The sequence below is a fragment of the Ambystoma mexicanum genome, chromosome 10 (assembly GCF_040938575.1).
Source record: "Ambystoma mexicanum isolate Mex_15411 chromosome 10, UKY_AmexF1_1, whole genome shotgun sequence".
In the NCBI taxonomy this organism is placed as follows: Eukaryota; Metazoa; Chordata; class Amphibia; order Caudata; family Ambystomatidae; genus Ambystoma; species Ambystoma mexicanum.
Genome location: NC_090932.1, coordinates 960,194,373 through 960,217,554, shown reverse-complemented (window position 1 = coordinate 960,217,554; position 23,182 = coordinate 960,194,373). Strand labels below are relative to the sequence as shown.

Below are 23,182 nucleotides of genomic sequence, written 5' to 3'. Positions count from 1 at the left end.
AATGTCTGACCCATTCTCTTATTCGATCAACAGTTTTCAGGAATACATGCATTGTAGTGCCTTCAGATTTAGCATGGGTCTTCGAAGGGCAACCGCTAATCGAACAGGCATACATTGTTGAAAATTCTGAAAAGTAAATATCAAGATTATTATAAAACCTTGATGAATAAAAATGTCATAGAAAAGTAAATGAACCATACCATGCTCAATGCAAGGTTTGTTTTGGTCGCCGGAACTATACCAGTTCATCATGTGCGGCTTAGTATTTGCATAAGTTACAGAAATTTCTGTTTTGTCTTGCACGAAAAGGAACCATGCTTACATTATAGACTGGACCCCCGAAGGATGCAATTCAATGACAATTGACACAGATGAAAATAAATAGATCTATTGATAGCATTACAATTGAAACTCAAGTCAATAGCAATGAGACCAATGACCATAGCTCTATTGGGTACTGTAATAGCAAATAGATTGAAATGTAAAAATGACCGAAATATGACTAGGATACATGGCCTTACCTTGACCAACAAACAGTTGGATTCAGCAGGCCGAGCAGTATGTTGCAGGAGAACAGGTAGATGGCCACAGGTAGCACACTGACGAGTTTGCTCAAAGCGGTCACAGATAGCACAGTGACGAGCAGATTAGCATAGATCTCAGTGCTTCTCAGGTAGAAGGTTCAGGAGTTGACTTGCAAAGCACAAAGATGTTCTCATGAGACATATCAAGTGGTTTATAAAGTATTAGAAACGGGGGTGTGTTTGTGAATGAATGACGTGTGTATGTCGTGGTATTGTGTTTATTGCAGGGGGGCGGCCTGCCTCAGGGGAGGCCTGCCAGGAGACATGGGGTCTGAGGAAGCCATGTGAGAGATGGTCCCTGGGCGTGGGATACCTTTTTGAAGTGTACATGCTGTTTACACTTTGGCCGTTTGCGCCGTCACAGCCCCCCAGGCCAGCGCTCATCCCCGGGTGCGAACTGCCTTTGATAGAGGGGGTGGGATGGATGGGCCTGGGGCGTGCAGATAAGGCACAGGAAGACTGCTGAATGGAGACACTTATGTGGATTGCAGGGGGGCGGCCTACCTCGGGAAGGCCTGCCTGGAGACACGGGGTCTGAGGAGGCCATGTGAGCGATGGCCCCTGTGCGTGGGATACCTTTTGAAGTGTACATGCTGTTTGGCACCTTGGCCGTTTGCGCCCGTCCCTTGCTCTTAGGTGATAACTTTGCATGACATTCGCGTAGATGGGAACACTGAGCAGGACACGGGGCATCCATTTTTTGTACCCCCTTTTCACTCCATTTTGGTGACCAGGCCTCACTGCGATAGTACAGCGCGCAGAGCACACAGCCCACAGCCTCGTTCCCACTCTGACTGGAAAACTCCAGAGGTATTTGCAACAGCTAATGTAACACATCACTCTCTGAGATCACGGTCCTGCATGTGAACCGGCCTGAACCAAGCACATGGCTCGTTCATCTCCACAAACGTGTCCTTGCCCACGCACCCTCGCCAGTGCAAAGTTACTGCCATTCTGATCCTCTGTCCCTGCAAGGTATTCTCTTCATGTGCCCGACCACTGACCACGCCATGATGCCCACCTAGCAGATCCCCCAACTAACATTAGACCCCTACTGCAGTATATCGTTGCCTATCAATAACAAATGCCACATATCGGAGATTCTTGTGAGCACAGACCTACACTTCAAACAGTGTATTATAGTGGTCAAGACCCTTGACCTAAGGCCTGTATAATCCAATGTTAATTGATAGTATTGATGTGTGACTTTTATAGAGACATAACCGACTGAAAGACTTTGAAAAAGTGTTATTTAGTGCATGCATTATTGATAATATATTGTTAGCTTAGATAGTGACCACCCCGCTTCAGTGACCTGAACTTCACCCACTCCGAGCACAGGTGTCTGACGTCCAACCTTGAATGGAGACACTTGATTGATTTAAAAAATCGAAACAACCGTTGTTAAAATAAAGGTGGTGTTTTATTTTGTAGCTTATTTTGATGACACAAAAATACAAAACTTTACACATTGTACAGTTCAGGTTGCAGCACAGCGAGAGAAAATCCCCTGTACTGACCGCTGTCATTCGGGAAAGTTTCTCTTATGGCACGAATGGCACAGGCGGTTATCACTCTTCGAATGCGGTGTCCAAGCCTCCCGTGAAGCCACCATGTAAAGGAATGATAGGCCACCAGCCTGTATCACCTGTGAAAAGGAATGAAACAAACTGTTTTTAAATGACCAAGATAAGTTTAATAAACGTTTGTTGTCAATGACAATTCTTGTAACTAATGGCATTCTGCTCGGACAAATGCTATCTAGACACCGCACACTATTGAAAGACTTTCATGCGTTACAATGATATGTATATGTAATTTTGGATATAGTAGAAGACCATGAAATAGGAGTGGTATGACAAGCAGAGTATACTTACTCGTTACTCGGATTACGAGGATGAACAGTTGCGTGAAGTTTGTGCATAAGCACCATCATTATCCTCAACACGGACTGTGAGGCAGGCTGCCCTGAAGTCTGGCAGCTCGGTGATGCATTGCGGTCGTGGCTCGCCTTCCGAAATGTAGGACACGCAATCCGGAGTTTTCACAGCAGCAGCAATTCTCCTCCTCGGTCGGCATTAGCTCGCATCGATTGCATGTGCACCAGGTGGAAACACCATCCATGCAACTAGGTCCAGTGTCTTCATCCGTTGATTCGTCCTGCCAACTGCTGTCCGAAGCCCCATCGTTTTCGCGTGTTTCCCTTTCCAGTAGTTCCTCCTCGGTATACTCGGGCTAGTACACGTAGGGCATTATTGTATCCATTGTGTGTTGCACAAATTAAAATAATTGATAGCGGTGGTACGGGTATCTGTCCACACGGGCTACAAGCAACGAAGGTAGCTGACCAGAGCACAGAAACGAGTCACAGAATACTCAAAGTAACACAGAGAGAGGAATGGAATCGGAAATCTGCTGCTGTGTGTTGTGAAACGGTTTGGTTATACTTATTGAGGAAAGAGGCGTCCTACCATTTCCATGGCGACACGTCATTAGCTGAAGCGCAGCGAAAGTTGACACGAGACCTGCTTTGGCGTTGTGAAATGGGCGGTACACGTCTGCTGATGAGAGGCTCAGGGGCAGAGGATATGATTTAGTGCCGCAAAAGCAGGTCAACCAGGGCGATGGGGGAAATGATAGGCTTATCACAAAATGGCAGCTCCCTGGTGCCTGTTTTCACGTGCGTTTAATGGACGAAAACTCGGGTAAGGTCCATAGGAAATGTTTTCTAAAATCGAGCGACTTAGGCTTAAAAACACATGGAGCAAACCATTCCTTTAAGCGCTTTATAAATAACCTATCACATCATATGGGTGGACAACCGAACTGTCTTCTCCCAGGCCCAAGGACATTGACTCTTTGGTCTAAATTCTTCAGGGGGGTATACCTGACCCCCTGAACCACTTTTTAACTAAACAGTTTACTTAGCTGCAACACCGAAGAAACCTGCTATTTTGACAACTTGGACAGTGTCTGCCTTAATTTGTTTTGGCCTCCATTGGCCTTGGTTCCCTATCTCCAGATAAGGTTGGACTCAATAAAGTATAAGCTGCTTAAAAAAGTGCTTGCCCGTATCTGTGTTGGGTTATTGAATGTTGGTTACAAGAATTGATTTACTACTAGGACTACTTACCAGTATTCATCTAAAATCTACTTCTGCTTTGATTGATGCTTTAATGTCTTGCTGTATGAATAGGAGCACATTTACTTACCTGTGATTCTAATATTGTTGCCTTAGTATTTATAATGATTAACAATATTGTTATAAATGTGTGTAAGTGTATTCCTGACTATAGATGTGCCCTGATGTCTTTCTGATTAAACAACCAGGCTTAGTCTAGGAAGGAGAAGGGCTGTAGGTAGCCATAACTACCAAACCTCTTGGGTGGGTCAGGCCAAATCTAAGAATTGGAGCCGTGTACACTAAGAGGGAGTCTTCTCTATTCCTACCATAGGTGGACTTTAGTAAAACTCCCTAACATACACCCTGATGCTCTTGCTACATGTTTTGCAGTCCCAGCCTAACTGGAGAGGTAATTGTAAAGAGTTGGTGCAAATTTTAATGGAGGCAAGTGCATTTTTCTTCGTGAGGAGTAGAAGTATTCTGTATGCAGTTTTGTTGTCCAGTTAGTAACACTTGATTCAAACATCAGCTAAATTCATGGCAACAGTTTCTATTTTCAACTAAGAGGTAAGGAAATGGAGCATACTTGGTATTTAGGGGCACAGGAATTAAGGCAATATTATGAACTTACCCTGCAACGTTATGAAGGTTGTTTCTGTGCCGCTATGCTAATGGTGACAAGTTGCCAAAAGTGGTCATAATCACCCAGCATTAGATTGTGTTACTGCTGGTGAGTAATTTGCTTTATTTTTTTACATACAGATAAACCAAGCGAAACCAGAATGTGGACGACAAACATTGGCAGAGCTGCTCATCCGGCCAGTTCAGAGGTTACCCAGCGTTGCACTACTTTTGAATGGTGATTCCTTTTTTGTGGATTAGCCTGCTTTTCTAATTGTTATTGTAAGGGAGTCACATTATGGCCATTGTTAAGGCAGTTTTTGTAAAACCCTCTAATGCTACAACTAACTCTAAGGGAAAGGCTAAAACCTGACGAGGGAAATCCATTCCTCTCTAAAGGTGGGTAGCATGGTAATAACAAGGGTTAACTCTCAGATAGCGGTAGTATGTAGACAGTTGCAATTAGCCCTAAAACACAATACAGAAAATATACTAGTGATCTACTCATAAATATATACTTTTTTAAAACCTTTTTTTATTAGTGGTCACAACAGATATGGTAGCACTTGACATTGCTTCCAGCATATCATACATTGGTACATCTTATAATCACTTTGATAATATACAAGTTACATGGAGGTTTCATTGTCTGAAAGCAGTTCACATAGGTACACCCTGAAAGGGCCCCAGATGTCTTTTGGTTGGCTCGTGCCTGGTTGGGTTAAAACGTACTGCTTCTCGCATTCGTTAACATAAGTCAATTCGCGCAAAAAAGTATTCATGTTTTGTATTCATCCAAGCCTGCAGTATACATCTTTTTGCAAGAGCACATGACACATTGAATAGCCTTCTAGTTTTTTCAGAACATTTACCAATATCGCCGAACAGATACTTTCGAGGAGTCGAATGCGGGGGTATTTGCATAATTTCTGCAAGCATTTCAGCCACCATCTCCCAGAACCGCACAAAGACTGGGCACTCCCAATACATATGAAAAGATCCCGCCTGCGGAGAACTGCATTTGGGGCAGTTGCTTGAGCCATCAGGCGCAAATTTGGCTATCTTAGCAGTAGTGTAGTGCAATCTATCCAGGATTTCGAATTGTATCTGGCGCAGGCCAGCATTGAGTGATATATTTTTCATAAGTGTGCAGTATCTGCCCCATTTATCAGGTATAAGAGTTTGCATATCTGCTTCCCATTTTTCTTTAACCAGATTTGTTGTGGGGGTGTGAGTCTGTACTGATGCATGTAACTTGGAAATCCCCAGCCCTCCTTGTGTTGTAACCAGTTGTAGGCATGGGTGTGGGAGGGGCCCGTCAAGGGAAGAGTGGCCATTGCGCCTGGAACGCAGATCTCATCTGGTAGTATTGGAGTGTCCGGAACAGTCCTCCTCCCATAGCTCTCGTAAAGTCTGTCAGTCACAAACTTCCCATCTATGAACATGTCGCCCACCTTCATTTCTCCATTAGGGTCCCAGGTGTACTGTATACCTGCGTCAAACTTAGGGGGGGATATTTGGGAAGTTCCACAAGGGAATCTCTGGGTTATAGGGTGTTTCTGGCTTCAGTCTCTTACATAACGCCCCCCAAGCTCGAACAGTGCAGCTCCCAGGGTCATATTCGCATGCGTCTCTATCTTGAGTCAAAAATGACCGATCGTATGTCCGTGGGTGAAGTGGTGTGTGTTTCTATCCATGTATGAGGTGAGTTATCTGTTATATCATACCAATATTGCGCAAATTGTGACTGAGCAACCAAGTAGTATAGCTCAAAGTCTGGGGTGGCTATCCCACCGGTACTGTATGGTTCCGTCATCTTCTCCCACCCTATTCTGGCCGTTTTCCCATTCCAAAGAAATGCCACTGCCATTGATCGTAATTTGGAGAAGAAATCTCTGCCAGGCCATATGGGGACATTCACGAACAGATATAGTAGCTTGGGGAGTACGATCATTCTCCAGCATGGGATCTGGCATGGATTCACATGCTCATGAATATTCCCTGTCGTCAGGCCGGGAATCCTCGGTATAGAAAAAATCGGTATCAGTTTCGTTTCTGATCTGTCTTAGTAGCAACCAATCACTGGTCTCTGGGTCATACTGCCCCCAGCCAATGACTGCCCTCTGCCTAAGCCCCACCCCTGGCAGCCATCCTCAGATTTTTACCGCACGTTCAAGTGTTGGGAGTCCTCGTGCTTAGCTCTCGAGCTTTTGCTGCGTTTTCGCGCTTTTTTCAGCAGATTTTCTCATTTTTTTGGTTAAATAGAGCCTCAAGCTCCACATTTTATACTTATGATCAACGGGGATCCGTTTCAGAGTTTCTAAGCCCCTCATGGGTGAAGATTTCGTCGAGTTACGCTTTTGGAGGATTCCAGAAGTTCCGAGGCCTACCCCGGACATGGCCCAGGAGAAAGGGAGCTCGACGCCCGGGAAGCTGTTCAGGACCTGCCCTGGATGCCAGCTTGGGAACGTTTTCAAGGAGGACGAGCATTCATTATGCCTCTACTGTCTCCATGAGGACAAGACGCACAAGGAAAAGGACTGCGTGTTTTGTGGGAACATGTCGGAGCGGACCATGAAGGATCGCCACCTCCGTCTCGCCAACTGGCTGGAAGGTAAGAGCCTGCCAGGCGAGAAGAAAAAAGTCCGAGCGGTCTTCTAAGTCCTGTGAGGGTGCTCTGGCGACGGGGGCCCAACAAAAAGCTAAGCAGTGCGAGTCCGCGGGCACCGGGAGCGCCGAACGGTCTTGCTCTTTGTCTGCCAGGCAAGGCACATCGTCCCCGGCGCCATCGACCACGAGCCAACGCTCTGGCTCGGGTAAGAGGAAGTCCGAGAACCTGGCAAAGCTGCTGGAGAGGCCCCGGTCGATCTCGAAGATTCCGGCAGACGGTGGAGCGAGGCTTGGACCCTCCCCCCAAGGTGAAGGCCCCAGGCGTACAGAAGGTGACGTTGGCCTTAATTCACCCTGCTAAGACCTTGATTGAGGATGTTGCCGCGGCCCTGGCTCAGCCTGTGGAGGCTACACCACTGGAGGCGCCCTCAGGTACCAGAGACTCGCTGCCACCGCGGAGGGAGTCGTCTTTCAGGCCCATCGAGAAGACCCCATGAAGTCCTCGTTGGAAAGGGTGGGGGAGGGGTTGGTGGCCGTCGTGGATACGGACACGACTGCTGAAGAGGAGCTCATCCAAGTCGTGGAGGAGGCCCAGCCCATCGGGAGGGATCTCGACGAGGGCGACGATGACGCCGACGGTGACGCAGACGAGGCTCCTCAAGAGCCCTCGCTCCCGTCGTTTCCGGAACCGCAGGACACCTCGGCAGCCATTTTGTCAGCCATCCAGTCCTTGGGCTCGGAGATAAGGACTAGGTTGCCCTTCCCCCGACTGAGGTACCTGAGCCAGACCCGATGGAGGAACCAGAGCCAGGACCTTCGGAGAGCCCACCACTTAAGAGGACGACGACGCATCCTAGGCCTCCTCTCCCGCCTCTGCAGCCTTCTCTGCCTTCCCCCCGGTCCACTACCCACGGGGATGATACAGGCATGGACACGACTACGACGGGTACGGATGACAACGGGGGCGAAGACGGGATGTGTCTCCCGTCGCCCCCTGCCCGGGCGTCCCCGCTCGACGAGATCGGATCCTTCCATGCTATGATTTCCAGGGCATCCGAGCTCTTCCAGCTCTGCCCCGAAGAAAAGGAGGGGTTCCTTTACCAACGGTGCCAGGCTAAAAGGAAGACGGTCCTCGCCGTATCGCTTCTTGATGACATCTGGGATGAGGGGCTCGCCTCCAAGAACCGTGCCACGGCTCCTGCGAAGAAGACTTCAAACTCCCCTCCGGACGGCGAGGGTAGGAATCTGGATGCGATGGGACGGGTCATCTCATCTGCAGCAACGACCATCAAGGCGGCCAACGTCCTGGCCATCGTAGCTTGCTACGACAGGGAGTTGTGGTTCAAGAGCGCCCTCTGTTGGACTTCCTTCCGGATGCCAAGAGGGCTGAGGCCCTGGAAATCTTACAGGAAGGTGAGATTGCCTCGGACCACGCCATTACGGTGGCTACGGACATCGCCGACACCGGTTTCCGTCAGTTGGCCAACGGCGTTTGCCTGAGACGACTAGGATGGCTCAAGGCGACGGATTTCCGCCAGGACGTTCAGACCAAGGTTTTGGACATGCCTTTCGATGGGAACAACCTTTTTGGCAAGGAGGTTGATGAAACCCTTCAGGCAATCAAGACGGAGACGGCCCGTGCACTGGGTGTGCTCCAACAGCGACGGCCGTCCTTTCGGAGCTCCGGAGGCAGGCAGGGTGCCTCCAAGGGAGCCGGCAGCAGCTCCTCTACGTACCGTCAAGTTGCAAGGTCTTCGTCGCAGGAGGCCTACAGGGGACGCGGCAAGTCAGGTGGATCCCGCCATCGTCGCCAAGGTGGTCAAGGAGGAAAAGCGGCCTCCAAGCATGATTGAACCGATCCTCGGGTCGGGCCCCCGTCGAAGCACCCCGGTGGGAGGCCGGCTGACTAAGTTCGTCGGCGTGTGGGAGTCCATCTCCACCGACCGTTGGGTGCTGGACGCCCTGGCCCTGGGGCCGCCCTCGAGTTCCACAAGAGGTGCCCCCGCATTCCTCACGTGGCCAGGAAGGAAAATCACGTCCCTCAACTGCTGTTGGAAGTAAGGGCGATGCTCAGGAAAGGTGCCATTGAGCTCATCCCGAAGAGGCTCAGCGGCTCCGGAGTTTACTCAAGATACTTCCTCGTGAAGAAGACAGGAGGATGGCGTCCCATCCTGGACCTGCGACGACTAAACAAATACACCAAGGCACAGAGGCACAGAAGTTCCGGATGGTCACCCTCCAGCACGTGCTGGGACAGCTGGAGGAGGGCGATTTCCTGTCGTCGTTGGACTTGGAGGATGCTTACTGCCACATCCCTATTCTAAAGACACCGAAAGTTCCTCAGGTTCGTGGTCAAAGGGTGGCACTACCAGTTCACGGCCCTCCCGTTCGGATTAAAATCGGCGCCCAGGGTGTTCACCAAGTGCCTAGCACCGGTGGCGGCGTGGCTGCGCCTGCAGGGGATCCACGTCTACCCCTACCTAGACGACTGGCTCATATGGGGAAGGACAAGGGAGCTTGCCGTGGAACACACTGCGAAGACCGTCCAGCTGCTCACGGATCTGGGGTTCTCCAACTTTCCAAAATCCCACCTGGTCCCGTCGCAAGTTGCCCTGTTTCTGGGAGCACAGCTCGACACAGTGGCGCGGCGGGCCTCACCGTCTGAGGAAAGGATAAGGACCATCCTAGGAAAGGTGCAACGTCTGCTGGTCACAGACGTGGCCAGAGTGAGGTCTATCAAGTCCCTCCTCGGAATGATGTCCTCCTGCATTTATCTGGTGCGCCACTGCAGACTTCGGATGCGGCCCTTGGAAGAATTCCTCGACGCCCACTGGATCCAGACGGGCAGCTTCGAGGACAGGATCCCGCTCGATGAACCGTTCCGTCGGGCGATACGATGGTGGGGTGTCCGGGCTCATCTGACAGCGGAACATCTTTACTAGCCCCGGCCCACCAGGTGACGGTGACGACGGATGCCTCCCTGGAAGGTTGGGGAGCGCACACTGGGGGTATCCACGCGAGATGCCTTTGGCTCCCGGAGGAGAAGACTCTCCACATCAACATCTTGGAGCTCCGCACAGTTTTCTGGGCCCTCAGGTCCTTCCTTCCATCCCTCAAGGGCAAGGTGGTGACGATCTTCACCGACAACACATCCACGATGTTTCACATTCGGAAACAGGGCGGAACCAGATCCCCTGCCCTATCCAAGGAAGCCCAGGATCTGTGGCATTGGGCCGTCGCCCAAGGGATGTTTCTGGTACCTTTTCATCTGGCAGGGATAAAAAAACACCATCGCCGACTCACTCAGCAGAGAGCTGCGCTCGTGCCACGAGTGGGAACTGCGCCAGGATCAAGTGGACCGACTCTTCCGACGATGGGGCAAACCCCAGATCGATCTCTTCGCGACGGCGGCGAACTCCAAGTGCCGGAGGTTCGCCAGCAGGTTTCCCCAACCGAGGGGCATGGGCGATGCTTTCTCGTTCACCTGGGACGGCCTGTTCCTTTATGCATTCCCGCCGTTGCCATTGCTACTCCAGCTCGTCAACCAGCTCAAGAGGTCCCGGTGCAGGATGATCCTCGTCGCACAGGCGTGGCCGAGGCAGATCTGGTTCCTGGACCTTCTGGACTTGTCAGCGTCCACACCAGTCAAGCTGCCGACGGACGCAGATCTTGTCTCCAGAGAAGGAGGTGCCATTCTTCATCACGAACCAGAGTCACTGAACTTGCAGGCCTGGCTCCTGCAGCACTAGAGTTTGGAGGATACAACATCCCGGCCGACTGCAGAGAGGTTCTTGCAAAGGCCAGGGCATCCTCCACTCTCAAGTGCTATGGACATAAATGGAAGAGGGTCTCTGTCTGGTGCCGTGCACAGATGATTAACCCTCTGCGGATTACGGCCCCTCAAGTATTGCCGTACCTACTGTCTTTGGCCAAGGCTGGCCTATCTCACGCTTCCATCAAGGTACATCTGGCTGCCGTCTCACTTTACACCAGAACTACAGGACGGGCGTCCTTGTGGTCTCATCGTCTGGTGAAGGAATTTATGAAAAGACTGTTCCGATCATTCCCGCCGGTGAAGGCCCCTGCCCCGGCGTGGGAGCTCAACTTGTTGCTAACTAGGCTCATGGGGGGCCCCATTCGAGCCTATGCGTTCAGTGCCGTTGAAGTTTCTGTCGTGGAAGACAGCATTCCTCGTAGCCATCCCCTCTGTACAACGAGTGGGAGAGATCCAGGCCCTGTCTTGCAAGCCTCCATACTTGACTTTTCACGACACGAGGGTGGTGCTGAGGACGCACCCCTCCTTCATGCCTAAGGTGCCGTCGGACTTCCACCTCAACGAGGCCTTGGTGTTGCCAGTTTTCTTCCCGTCGCCGGCTGAGAGGACTCTGCACTTGTTGGATGTAGCTAGAGCGCTGAAGTTCTACGTGGACCGCACGAAGAGTTTTCGGAAGACATCACAGCTGTTTGTGAACTTTGGACCTGTGAATTAAGGGAAGGCTCTCTCGAAGACTTCCATTTCCAGATGGCTCTCCGGCTGCATCATGCACTGTCACCGGTTGGCAAACCGACCATTGCCAGGCCGTCCGAGGGCCCATTCGACCAGAGCGATCGCTGCTACGGCGTTCCTGTCTGGTGTGCCCCTGCTCGACATCTGCAGGGCTGCTACGTGGAGGTCGACGCATTAATTCATGAGAATCACGAGATTCTACTGCGTCGACCGGGATTCCAGGGAGGAGTCCAGAGTCGGCCAGGCAGTGCTGCGCAACCTGTTCGCCTAAGGTGAGCCTGGTGAGGAGGTAAGAGTTGCTTAATGTTGGGTTGTTGTATTGCTTGATAATGAGCCTTTTGCTACCTTCTGTGGTTGTGCATGTGTATATTGCTATGTATTCTTATATTCATGAGCATGTGAATCCATGATAGACCCCATGCTGGAGAAGGAACAAGTTACTTACCTGTAACTGTTGTTCTCCAGCATTGGTCTGGCATGGATTCATATGCGAACCCTCCCGCCTACCCCTCTGCAGCTCTTCACTTGGTCATACTGCCACTTCACGTGCTACCAAATCTGAGGATGGCTTCCAGGGGTGGGGCTTAGGGAGAGGGCAGTCATTGGCTGGGGGCAGTATGACCCAGAGACCTGTGATTGGTTACTACTGAGAAAGACAGATCAGAAACGAAACTGATACTGATTTTTTTCTATACCGAGGATTCCCAGCCTGACGACAGGGAATATTCATGAGCATGTGAATCCATGCCAGACCCATGCTGGAGAAAAACAGTTACAGGTAAGTAACTTGTTGCTTTTGAGAACTGCAATCCTTCATGAAGTGAAATAGGGAAGTGTGTCCAGACTTGCAGCTTTGTATTAAGTGATTGTAGTGCCTGATCATGGTTATCAACATAAAGGGTTTGTCTGCTCCTGGAGACCAGCACCCCCAAGTATCTAATATGTTGTTCCGACCACTTAAGACCGCACGTCGCCCCGCAACACCCTGTAGAGGGGGTAAGCGGGAATATTTCTGACTTAGAATTGTTTACTGTGTAGCCAGAGGATTCAGCGAACTTGTGTATGTCTGCCTTTATAGGTGCAATGTTTTTGTCGGGCTCACGGATATATAATAGTGTATCGTCTGCGTATAGTGGAATTAATTGGGTGTATCCTTTCATTGTGATTCCCTTATCCTTGTGTCGCATTCTAACAGCAGCTGCCGTGGGTTCTATCGTTAAGGTGAACAGAATGGGTGAGAACGGGCAACCCTGCCTGGTGCCTCTGCCTAATTCGAACAATTCTGAAGTAGTGCTATTTGTACATACTCTTGCCCCCGGGGCGGTATATAGTAGCCTGACATATCTGATGAAATTGGGCTCCACTCCAAATGCCTCTAGTACTGAAAAGAGGTGTTCCCATGAGACAGTCAAACGCCTTCTCGGCATCAAGGGACACAGCGACTGCGTGTTTATCCGGGTCTATCTGTGCCATTATACCAAACAACCTACGTAGATTTAAGGCAGTGGACCTCCGAGGGATAAATCCACTCTAATCCGGGTGGACCAACGTGGATATTATGGGTAGCATTCGGTTCACCAGTACTTTCGCGAAGATCTTCGCGTCCACGTTTGAGCGAAAGGGGTCTGTAAAATGATATCATGTGGTGGGCGACGGGGCTTGGACAGAACAGTGATTATAGTTTCCCTCATTGTCGGGGGCAATGTGTTTTTCTAGGGCTTACTTCCATGTTTCCAGCATTATAGGGACTAGTTCTTCACGGAATTCTTTCTAAAATTCGGCACCCAGTCCATCCAAGCCCAGTGCCTTACCAGATGAAAGATCCTCGATTGCTTCTGTGATTTCCTCTACCGTAACAGGCTGGTCGAGGACCACTTTATTTTCATCTGGGTGTGTCGGGAGATTAAGCATGGCTAGATAACCTCAGCGGGTGTTTTCCTATCCTTATTCGCATAAAGTGCCTTATAAAATTTAACAAATTCGTCGTTTATGCCTTGTTCGCTTGTGATTATTTCATTTTGTGCTGTTTGGATAGTAGTGATCGGGGTCGGTTGTCTCATGTTTAACCAGATTAGCCATCATTCTCCCCACCTTATTCCCCTCCCCGTATATGCGTGCCCGGGTAGGGGCTTCTATATACCGTATCTCTCTGACGGCCAGACTATTAAAGTCTCTGAGGAGTTTGTGTATTTCAGCCAGTGTGTCCCCACTATGAGTGCAACTGTAGGTTTCTTCTAGGGTATTTAATTCCCTTTCCACCCCTTCGAGTTCCTGGCGTACACCCTTCAGGAGGCCCGTGGATTTCGACATCGGCACTCCTAACAGACTTTGAATGTTTTCCATACTGTGGAGACCCGATTCACTGTCTCCACATTGTCTGTGAAAAAGTTAGTTATTTCAACATGCAAGGTCTCACATTTGAATCGCCTAGTATCGCCTGGGCATTCTCCACTTCCTCACTGGTCTGGGGACGTGTCTCAGCCTAAGTTCCGGCAGCACCGGGGAGTGATCAGATGGCGTGTGGGGCAGGATTTCACAGTGCTGTAGTCTGTGAAATATCTGAGGATATGAACCAATAATCTATGCGTGACTCGCTGTCATGCACAGAGGAGTAATGTGGATCGCCTGGGATCAGGGTGCAGTATACGCCATTTGTCTATTAATGACAATTGTGGGAGAAGTTGACCCAAAGTTAATGCCGTCCTAGTGGGTGCCCTTGTCACACTAGCGGATCTGTCCAGTGCGGGGGTCAAGCGCCACATTGAAATCCCCACCCCATATTACACTGGTTGTGTCTAGTTTAAGGGCCTCAAACATGTTCAGGTAAAACTGAAACCCCAGTGTGGGGTGTATGAGTGTAACCCCCCCCTGGACCGAGAGGAATAATCTGTATAATAACGCAGCTTGCACCATTTAGCCAGTATATTCGTATTGACAGAGCCTTGTGCGTGTCTCTCCTGTAACATCAGAACCTGTGGTCTGTGCCTGGTGACAGTTTCCCACCATTCTAACTTTCATCAGGTTGTTTAACCCCCAGACATTCCAGGATAGTAAGTTTATCTTTAATCCATTACCCACCTTTCATTTATATGTATTGTAACATACCATTATTACCTGTAGGTCTTGGTGCTACATAATACGAGCAGCACCAAAATCTGAGACCACATTTCAACCAACCTGGAACTTTTATTCACACATCCTTCCCCCCAAGACCCAAACTCGTCCTGGTAGCAACAGTCTACAACGTTCCCACCCTCCACCCGCATCATCTGCCCCAACTTGACGATGAACCATTACAACTTGTAGGAACTTTCCTGAGGGTGCCACGTTGCCATCACGAGGCCACCAGATCGGGCTCACTGCCCACCTTCTTGGAGCCCCCACCCGCGGGAGCCGAGCATTGTTGAAACTCAAAAGGATATATGTGTATCTTTGATCACTCAGCAGGATCCTGACCCCCACCGCCGCAGGTGAGTCTTCCGTTCTGGTCCGGCCCTTGGTCACTGGGGGGCAGAGGTGTGGTGGCCTCCACATAGGCCAGGGCAGCAGCCGGGGTTTCAATAAAATGCACCATCCCTCCATATTGAATTTGCATCTTGGCCGGAAATATTAATGCGTATGAGACCTGCCATGCTCTTAGAAGTCTCTTGACCGTTTCATACGATCTTCGGCTTGCCTGCGCTCCTGCAGCGAAATCCGGGTAGATATGTATGCTGTTCTCTTCGTATTGCAGTGTCCCAAGTTCTCTCGCCATCCTGAGGTTTGTGTTTATCTCTATAATTGAGAAGTCGTGCAATAATCGTGGGCGGCAAGCCCTGGGCTTCGACACAGGGGCCAGAGTGCGATGAGCCCGTTCAACCAGAAAGTGCTCTGAAAAGGAGTTTGCTCCAAAAAGGGTTTTAAGGAGTGTCTCCACCTGTAGCTCCATTGTGCCTTTGCCATATTTTTTTGACACCCCCACAATCTGAACTTTGTTACTTAGTGAGCGCGATTCAAGATCCTCGCATTTATTCTGGAGTTTGTTCATGCCTTCTCTGAGCTGGGCTATATCTCGGTCATGCCGTGTGATGGTGTCTTCATTTATTCCAATCCTGTTTTCCACCTCAGTGAGCCTCAGGCTCTCCTTGTCCACTCTTGTTTTCAGTGCCCCAATTGTAGTAACAATACCGTCCAATTTAACATTAATGGATAAGAAGCCATTTTGAACTATGGTGGTCAAGCGCCCAACCCTGTCGCCGCCATCTGCGTCAGGGTCAGATCCGGATGTTGTTGGTGGTTCACGCTCATCGCCCCCTGCCTGACTGCTAGTATACAAGTCCATCAGCCCTTTTTTCCTGGTACCTGTTCCCTCCGCCATTTTGTCTTGCTTTCTTGTGTTCTCCAAGGCGATTGTGTCAGCAGGTATCACACCTCAACCTGCCTGGGGGGGGATTATGGCCTCTGTGAATCAGCAGCTCTGTCAAGAGGGGACCAAACCTTGATAGTTTACACGGGTGTTGTCCGGCCAATGCGCTACACAAGGGAGTCTTCGGGTAAATGCTGCCACTCGGACCCTAGCACTCTGGCCCCTGCCCCACTCGCATATATCTTTAGTTCCCTGTGCCAGCAGGTTTGGTGTTCGAGTTCCCAGCACCATGGGAGCAATGGACTGTGCTCTCCCACGTATGCACTTAATGGATATTAAAAGTTCCAGTCAGTATTTGGCTCAGTTTGCAGCGTTGCAAATGGATCTTTGCATGCTGCCACCCTGCTGATTACCCACGCTTGACTCACGGTTTCAGTGTGGGCGGATGTTCTGGTAGTCGGTCCACGTTGATCACAAAGCCAGCAATCCCAGTGTCCGGTATCTCTGCGTGGACCGTGTCTCCCCACGTGTGCACCAGCAGGTTTAAGGGATTTCAGCCATTGTATGGCTCAGTGTAGCTGCATCCCAATGGCTTCAGCACGTGGCAATCTCACTGTGTACATATGCATGACCATAGCCAGCGCAGGTGCGTATCATTGTACTCATCCCACGCTGTTTGTAATGCTGGTGGGCCCAGTGTCCAGGGTCCTTGCGTAACGTGGGGAAAGGGCTTTGTAACCCAACGGGCGTCTTAGCCAAATTCCATGTATTCCAGCCAGCATATGGTTCGAATCAACGGTGTCCCAATGGCTCCAACATATGGCCTTCACATTGTTTGCATGCTCATGACTCAGGGTTCAGTGCGTGTCCATATTATGTGATTTTTTTTTTTTTTTTTTTTTTTTTTTTTTTTTGTTCGCCTTGTTCGCCCACCTCTTTTAAATAGAGCAGTACAGTGTTTGTTGTAGCAAGACCTCAAAGAGTAAAGGATTTCTATTTCGCTCTGTTACGCCGCAGCTTGTGTTCCGGATTGGACCAGGCTGGGGGGGGGGGGCGTCCCTGTGAAGGGCGGGGGGGACTCTTCCCGAGGGCCCCATGTTGTGCTCTGCCTAGCCAAGCCCCGCTGCAGCTGTCTGGGAGTGCCTCGCGGGTCTCGCTCGGGGCAGTATCAATTAGCCGGACCCGCTCGCAAGACCACCATGGTCCGTGCATTCCTTTGTGCCCTAGCCCCAGTGTAAGGCACCAAGGGGGAACCGACCCCACCAAGCTCAGCCCTCTCCGTCACCAGCGGTACACGCCTCTGCACAGCGGGCTCCTCCTCTCTATGCTCTAATGGTCTAGAGCATCAGCGGGACAAGGCCACAGATCCTTGGAGGCCCAGCCCGGCCCCCGCCAGCCTGGTCCCACTCGATCTCTCACACGGCGTAACTCGGCAGGCACAGCACCGCCGTTGTCAGGATCTTCTGTGTGCGTGCACTGTTCCCCACCGCACACCCTCCTCAGCTCGGTACCCCGCGGTTGGCTCAGAAAACAGGATTAATAGTCATACGGATGTTGATCGGGCCGGAATGCTCGGATCAGGCAGCCATCAGTTGTGCAAACAGCACCCCCCTACTCATAAATATATACTTTACAAATAAAACTCTGTTCAAATAAGTACCTCCAGTAAAAACGAAAATGGGGAGAAGAGGATGCTGTACAACTATCGAGCAGAGAAGTAATTAGTAGCCCACAAAACTAAGTTCAGTGTCATAAAGACTCAACCCAACCCTAGTATATGTGGAAGGCCCTACATCTGATGGTCAGCAACTAAAACATGGCAGGTGTCAAGGCAGTTTTTGTAGTATCCTCTGCTGAGGATGCTACATGTAACCCTAGGATGGGGTGGAAGGCTAAAAAACCTGACAAGAGAAAAATCAACCTCCCTTAAATGTGAATAGTGTGGTCAGAGCAACATAGCTTAACTTTCAGCTAGCAGTTAGTAGGTTGATGCTAAGGCCTAAAACACAATTGCCCATACATTTTAAAGCCTAAGACGTTAAAACAGTATTAATATCCAGTTGTCCAGAAAAATACATTACAGCCACAAAGAAAGTGGAACCATACATTGTTACCAGTTGCTGTTACAGTTTTCAAACTATAGTTACCATTGCAGATATTAAAGGGATAACTGTAGAAAGGGATAGAAAATCACAGGCAAGCACAGAAATCCTGAATCTTAGTCTGGAGCTCACTGAGTCCCTATGGGGTTCAGGAAAATGTCCAGGGGCAGGTAAGTAATGGATTTATTTTGTAAACAAATCCTTAGCTACAGGAGTTGTACCGGCAAACCTGAAAAAGGCAGTGGTTACTCCACTCCTAAAGAAAGTAAAATTGGATCCCATGAACCTGCATAATTATCGGCTAGTGGCAGGATTGCCCTGGCCAGGAAAGATCCTTGAGAATATAGCAACTACACAATTGCAGGAGTATGTGGAAAAGTAGGAACTATTGGACTCTTTCCATTCAGGTTTTCAACCGGGATGCGATACAGAGATTGCGTTATTGACCGTTTGGGATGATCTCCTTGAAGCAGCAGATCAGGGGGATATATCGCTCCTGATCATGTTAGATTTATCTTCAGCGTTTTATACAGTGGATCGCAATATTCTGCTGAGACGTCTCGGTGAGGTTGGAAATTTTTTTGCACAAGTGTTGGGGTGGTTTGAGTTTATTTTTGATTCTCCGAGCACAAAGGGTAAAATTTGGAGGATATCTCTCGTACTCCCTCATGCAGACTTGTGGCGTACCACAAGGTTCTTCACTTTCCCCTTTCATTTTTAGCCTATATGTAAATCCCTTTATGAACATCTTGAAGAGGCAGCAAGTTAACTTCCACTCGTATATTCTAACGACACAAGTATTTTTGAGAGTAGAGGGAGCAGACGAGACGTTTGAACTGGTGGAACGCTGCCTAAAGGAAGTGCAAGCATGGATGTGCGCAAATCAGTTGTTGTTGAATGCTGAAAATACTGAGGTAGCATTGTTTGGCTCTAAATAGCATTTGCAACATGGCAAGTGTTTGCCATCACTGTGTTTTTTAGGGTCACACTTAGATTTCGCCCCCAAGATAAAATAAATTGGGCTGTATCTGTGAAGAAGATATGGGGAGTAAAGCGCAGGTTAGTGCAAAAGTACAATCTGTGTTTTATACTCTGCGACTGCTAAGACAGATCCTGCCGTTCATAGCAGATATAGATCGTGCGGCAGTCGTGGGAACTCTTACCAACTCACGACTGAATTATGTTAACTCCTTGGTGACAGGAATCTTAACCACCCAAATCCGGAGATTGCAAGTAGCTCAAAATGTGGCAGTGAGACTTGTTTTTGGGTAGCAAAATCTTCCCCCATTTCTAACCTAAGACAGTCTCTGCATTGGCTGGCCGTGAAGGAACGTATAGATTTCAAAATTCTTTATTATCTTTAAAAGTGTGAAACAGCTGGCATCTAGTTTTCTGATGGAAACAATCGAGATTTATACTACAGGCCGTCAGTTATGTTCCTGCGATAAGATGCTGTTGCAAGTTCCGCAATCGAGATATCTTAAGGGGATTGATGGTTTGGAGTCTATAGTCCAAAGCTTTGGAATAGTCTCCCCAGGTAAATACGAGAACAAATCGTAATGCATTGCGGAAGGTCTTGAAGACTCATCTCTTTTGCTAATGGAAGAATTGGTGATCCTGTTTTTGATTGCGATGTTGCTGAGCTAATACCACTCCTCTTAGGCGGTAGACCTGATCTCCGTTTGCTACATCTGTGCACAGATATGGTTTGTTCTGTGGCAGCGAGTTATACATTATTTCAAAATTCAAATAAAAAAAAGTACCCCGGAGTCACTTTTACTAAAGTTGGTGTCAATTCACAGTTCGATAGGATATAATGGGAATTGTTAAAGGCCATCCACATTCAAGGTGGTAAGTACAGTTCGCGGGGATTGTGTCCTCCGACGCATTCCATATCTATGACACGTAATCACCACAGCTGTGCTGCTTCGGAAACTTTATTCGGCGTCTGCGTCCTGCGTCGATGCGCCGTCGTCGAGGACCTCGTCCGACGTCATCCGATGTAATAAGTAGGACGCACGACGCCCGTAGCCTCAGTTCAGTTTTTTCCGCGAACGTGTTGCTTCGTGATTCTCGGTTCACGCCTCGACTCTTTAGAGTTCTGTTCTTCTCGGTTCTTCGAACCTGTTCGTTTTGTGTAAATCCTTCGTGTGAAGATGTCTTCGTCTTCGACCCTGCGTCCGGGTTTCAAGAAGTGCGGGGAGTGTGGGTCCAAGATGTCAGTGACGGACTCGCACGACGCCTGCCTCTGGTGCCTCGGGGAGGCCCACGACACGGATGACTATCGACTGCCAGTCGCTCACGTCCAAAGCCTTACGCGAACGTAAGAAGTTGTTGTCGGTAGGTCGGGTGTCCAAGCCCAGGAAGTCGAAGTCTGCGGGGCTTTCGACGGATGATTCGAGGGGTGACTCTCCGCGTCATCGTCGGAAGTCTCATGGGTCTCCTTCTAGGAGTCGGTCTCGCCACTCCTCAGCCTCTTCGAGGCATTCTCGGAAGCGCCGACACCGGTCGTCTTCCAGGTCCTCTTCGGAGGACTCTGCCCGGCACGTCGCTTACCCCACCAGCCGTGCGACGCCGGAGGAATGGGCTTCCTTCGGGAAGAAAATGCTGGCGATTCTTGAGTCCCAGGGTACTAAGCCGTCCGCGCCCCCGAGTGGGGTCGGTCGTGAGAGGTCGAGAGACACCGCTCGCAAGAGTGGTCGGCACGAGTCACGGGAGAGGTCCCGTTCGGACAAGGAGACTCGTTCTCGTCGTACCCATTCCAGGTCCCGGTCCTCGACGCGTTCGAGACCGTGTGCACCGGTGAGGTCTTCGAGGAAGACATCAACGTCGAGGGCGTCGACTGGCTTTCTCGAGGCTCCGGCTCCGAGGAAGTCATCGAAGCCGTCGACGCTCAGGTCGTCGAGGGACACGCTCGGGGCTCCGGCCTCGAGTGCTGTGTCGACGCCGCCGATGCTGGAGGCGCTGCATCTGACGTCGACGCCGATTTCCTCGACGCCGATTTCCTCGACGCCGATGCCGGTTCTCTCGACGCCGATTCGCTCGACGCCATCAACGCCTTTCGTGTCGGAGGTACCCCATGGCACGGGTGGACCCCCTAGGAAGGCTCTGGTTAAGAGCAAGCACTCTCGGGTGCCTTCTTTTCGCCACCTGGACTATATTTCAGAGGCGGATGAGGATTCTGATGGCCTGGTTCCTAGTCAGGTTCCAGATGACATTGTCTCGGGCCATAGTCAGTTTGACGATTTGAGACAGTCACTGCATGATGCCAGTGGACTGGACACCTCTCCGGAGGTGGAGTTTTGTAGGCCTGAGCCTGGCTCTCATGCCGATTCCTTGTACCGGCGCCTTATGGCTAGGGTTTCTGAGTACTTGGGATGGTCTGCTCCCCCAGTGGAGTTTGTGCAGGATGATCTGACGGACATCCTTGATGTTGGTCCCCCAACTGATCCAGTACTGCCGTTCCATATGGCTTTACAGAGAAGGGTGGCGGCGGCTTGGACTGCTCCGGAGAGTCTCCCGGCGGTGGGCAGATCCTTGTCGCGAAAATACCTTTCAGCCAGTAGCGACCCCTGCTACTTGACCAGGCACCCCACTCCGGAGAGTTTGGTGGTGCAGGCGGCCACGGCCCCGGCAAAGCAGGCGTCGTACCCTACCATCCCTCCTGATAGGGACGACAAACGTTTTGATGACTGGGCGAAGAAAGTGTTTTCTTCTGGTGGTATGGCGCTTCAGGCGGCCAACTCCATTTGTGCCTTGTCTCGTTTCACACACACTCTGTGGAACTGTGTGGCGTTAGCGGCTGAACATATTCCCGAAGGGGACGAACGGGATGGTTTCCTTGCTATGGTCCAGGATGGTAAGGATGCCATGTGTGAGTCCGTTCAGTCGGGTTTGGACTTAGCTGAATGCGTCAGTAGGTCCATGGCGGCGAGCACCGTGATACGCAGGTTTGCGTGGTTGCGGAAGTCGGGGTTTGCTCCTGATGTGCAGTCTCAGCTCCTCAACATGCCCTTTGACGGTGAACACCTTTTTGGCAGCAAGGCTGACGAGAGCCTTGAGAGGTTGCAGACCTCGAAAGCTGCAGCGAAGTCGTTGGGCGCTGCAGTTCGCCAACCTCCGCCTTTTCGTCCTAGGGGACAGCAGTGGAGGGGTGGTTCCTTTCGCTATTACTCGTCCTTCAGTAAAGCGAGAGGAGCTGGCAGTCAAAGAGGCCAACGCAGGGGTACCAGAGGTGGACGACAGGGTATCCGTGGTGCCAAGGCCGCTCGGGCAGTTGCCTCTTTGCCGTCCGGTAACGCCGCGGCCTCTCCCTCTGTCATGAGGCCATGTCCCATGGTTCGCCGGTTGGGGGGGAAGGCTGGCGCAGCATCTTGTAGAGTGGCATGCCATTACTTCAGATGTGTGGGTTCTGGAGATCATAGCCCACGGCTACTGTCTTCCTTTTCGGCACAGGCCTCGCGACAATCCACCGGGGAACCTCTCTTTGCAGAGTCCGGATCCGCTCCTTGCGCAGGAAATTCAAGCCCTGATGGAGAAAGGCGCCATAGAACTGGTGCCTGTAGCGGAGAGGAACAAGGGATGGTATTCCCCTTATTTTTGATTTCGAAGAAAGACGGGGGGATTGAGACCCATCATGGACTTGCGCGGTTTGAACAAACTCCTCAGGAAGGACAAGTTCAAGATGGTTACTCTCTCTCAAGTCCTCCAGGCCCTTCAGCTTCAGGACTGGTTGGTGTCACTCGACCTCAAGGATGCTTACTTCCATGTGCCGATCCATCCCAAGCACAAGAAGTACCTGAGGTTCGCGGTTGGCGACTCGCACTTTCAGTTTCGGGTCCTGCCGTTCGGATTGACCTCCGCCCCGAGGGTTTTCACCAAGCTCATGGTGGTGGTGGCAGCGCATCTCAGGCAAGGGGGATTCACGTCTACCCCTACCTGGACGATTGGTTGATCAGGGGGAGCTCTCCCGAGCAAGTCCTGGATCATCTGTCCGTCACCTGCCACTCCCTTCACAGGCTGGGCTTCTCCCTCAATTTAAAGAAGTCCCATTTGACGCCAACACAGCGGCTCCAGTACATCGGAGCAGTGCTCGACACTTCCCTGGAGCAGTGTTTTCCTCCCCAGGTGAGGGCTCTTCACATTCAGCAGATGGTGCACAAGTTTCAGCATGCCCAGACGCTCCCAGCGTTCGAGTTCTTGAGGTTGCTCGGCCTCATGGCATCCTGCATTCTTCTGGTGCCAGAGGCTCGCCTGCAGATGAGATCTTTGCAGTGGGCGCTCAAGACG

General features: G+C 50.6%; 1 protein-coding gene across 6 annotated transcripts in view; it reads left to right on the top strand.

Moving 5' to 3' along the window:
- Positions 1 to 23,182, top strand: part of ECT2 (epithelial cell transforming 2) — a 1,267,500-nt gene that overhangs the window by 691,011 nt on the left and 553,307 nt on the right. For all 6 annotated transcript variants that reach the window (XM_069618731.1, XM_069618732.1, XM_069618729.1 and 3 more), the window contains one exon: positions 4,471 to 4,567. In XM_069618731.1, the coding sequence (XP_069474832.1) occupies positions 4,471 to 4,567 (97 nt within the window). The remainder of the gene's footprint in view (positions 1 to 4,470; positions 4,568 to 23,182) is intronic.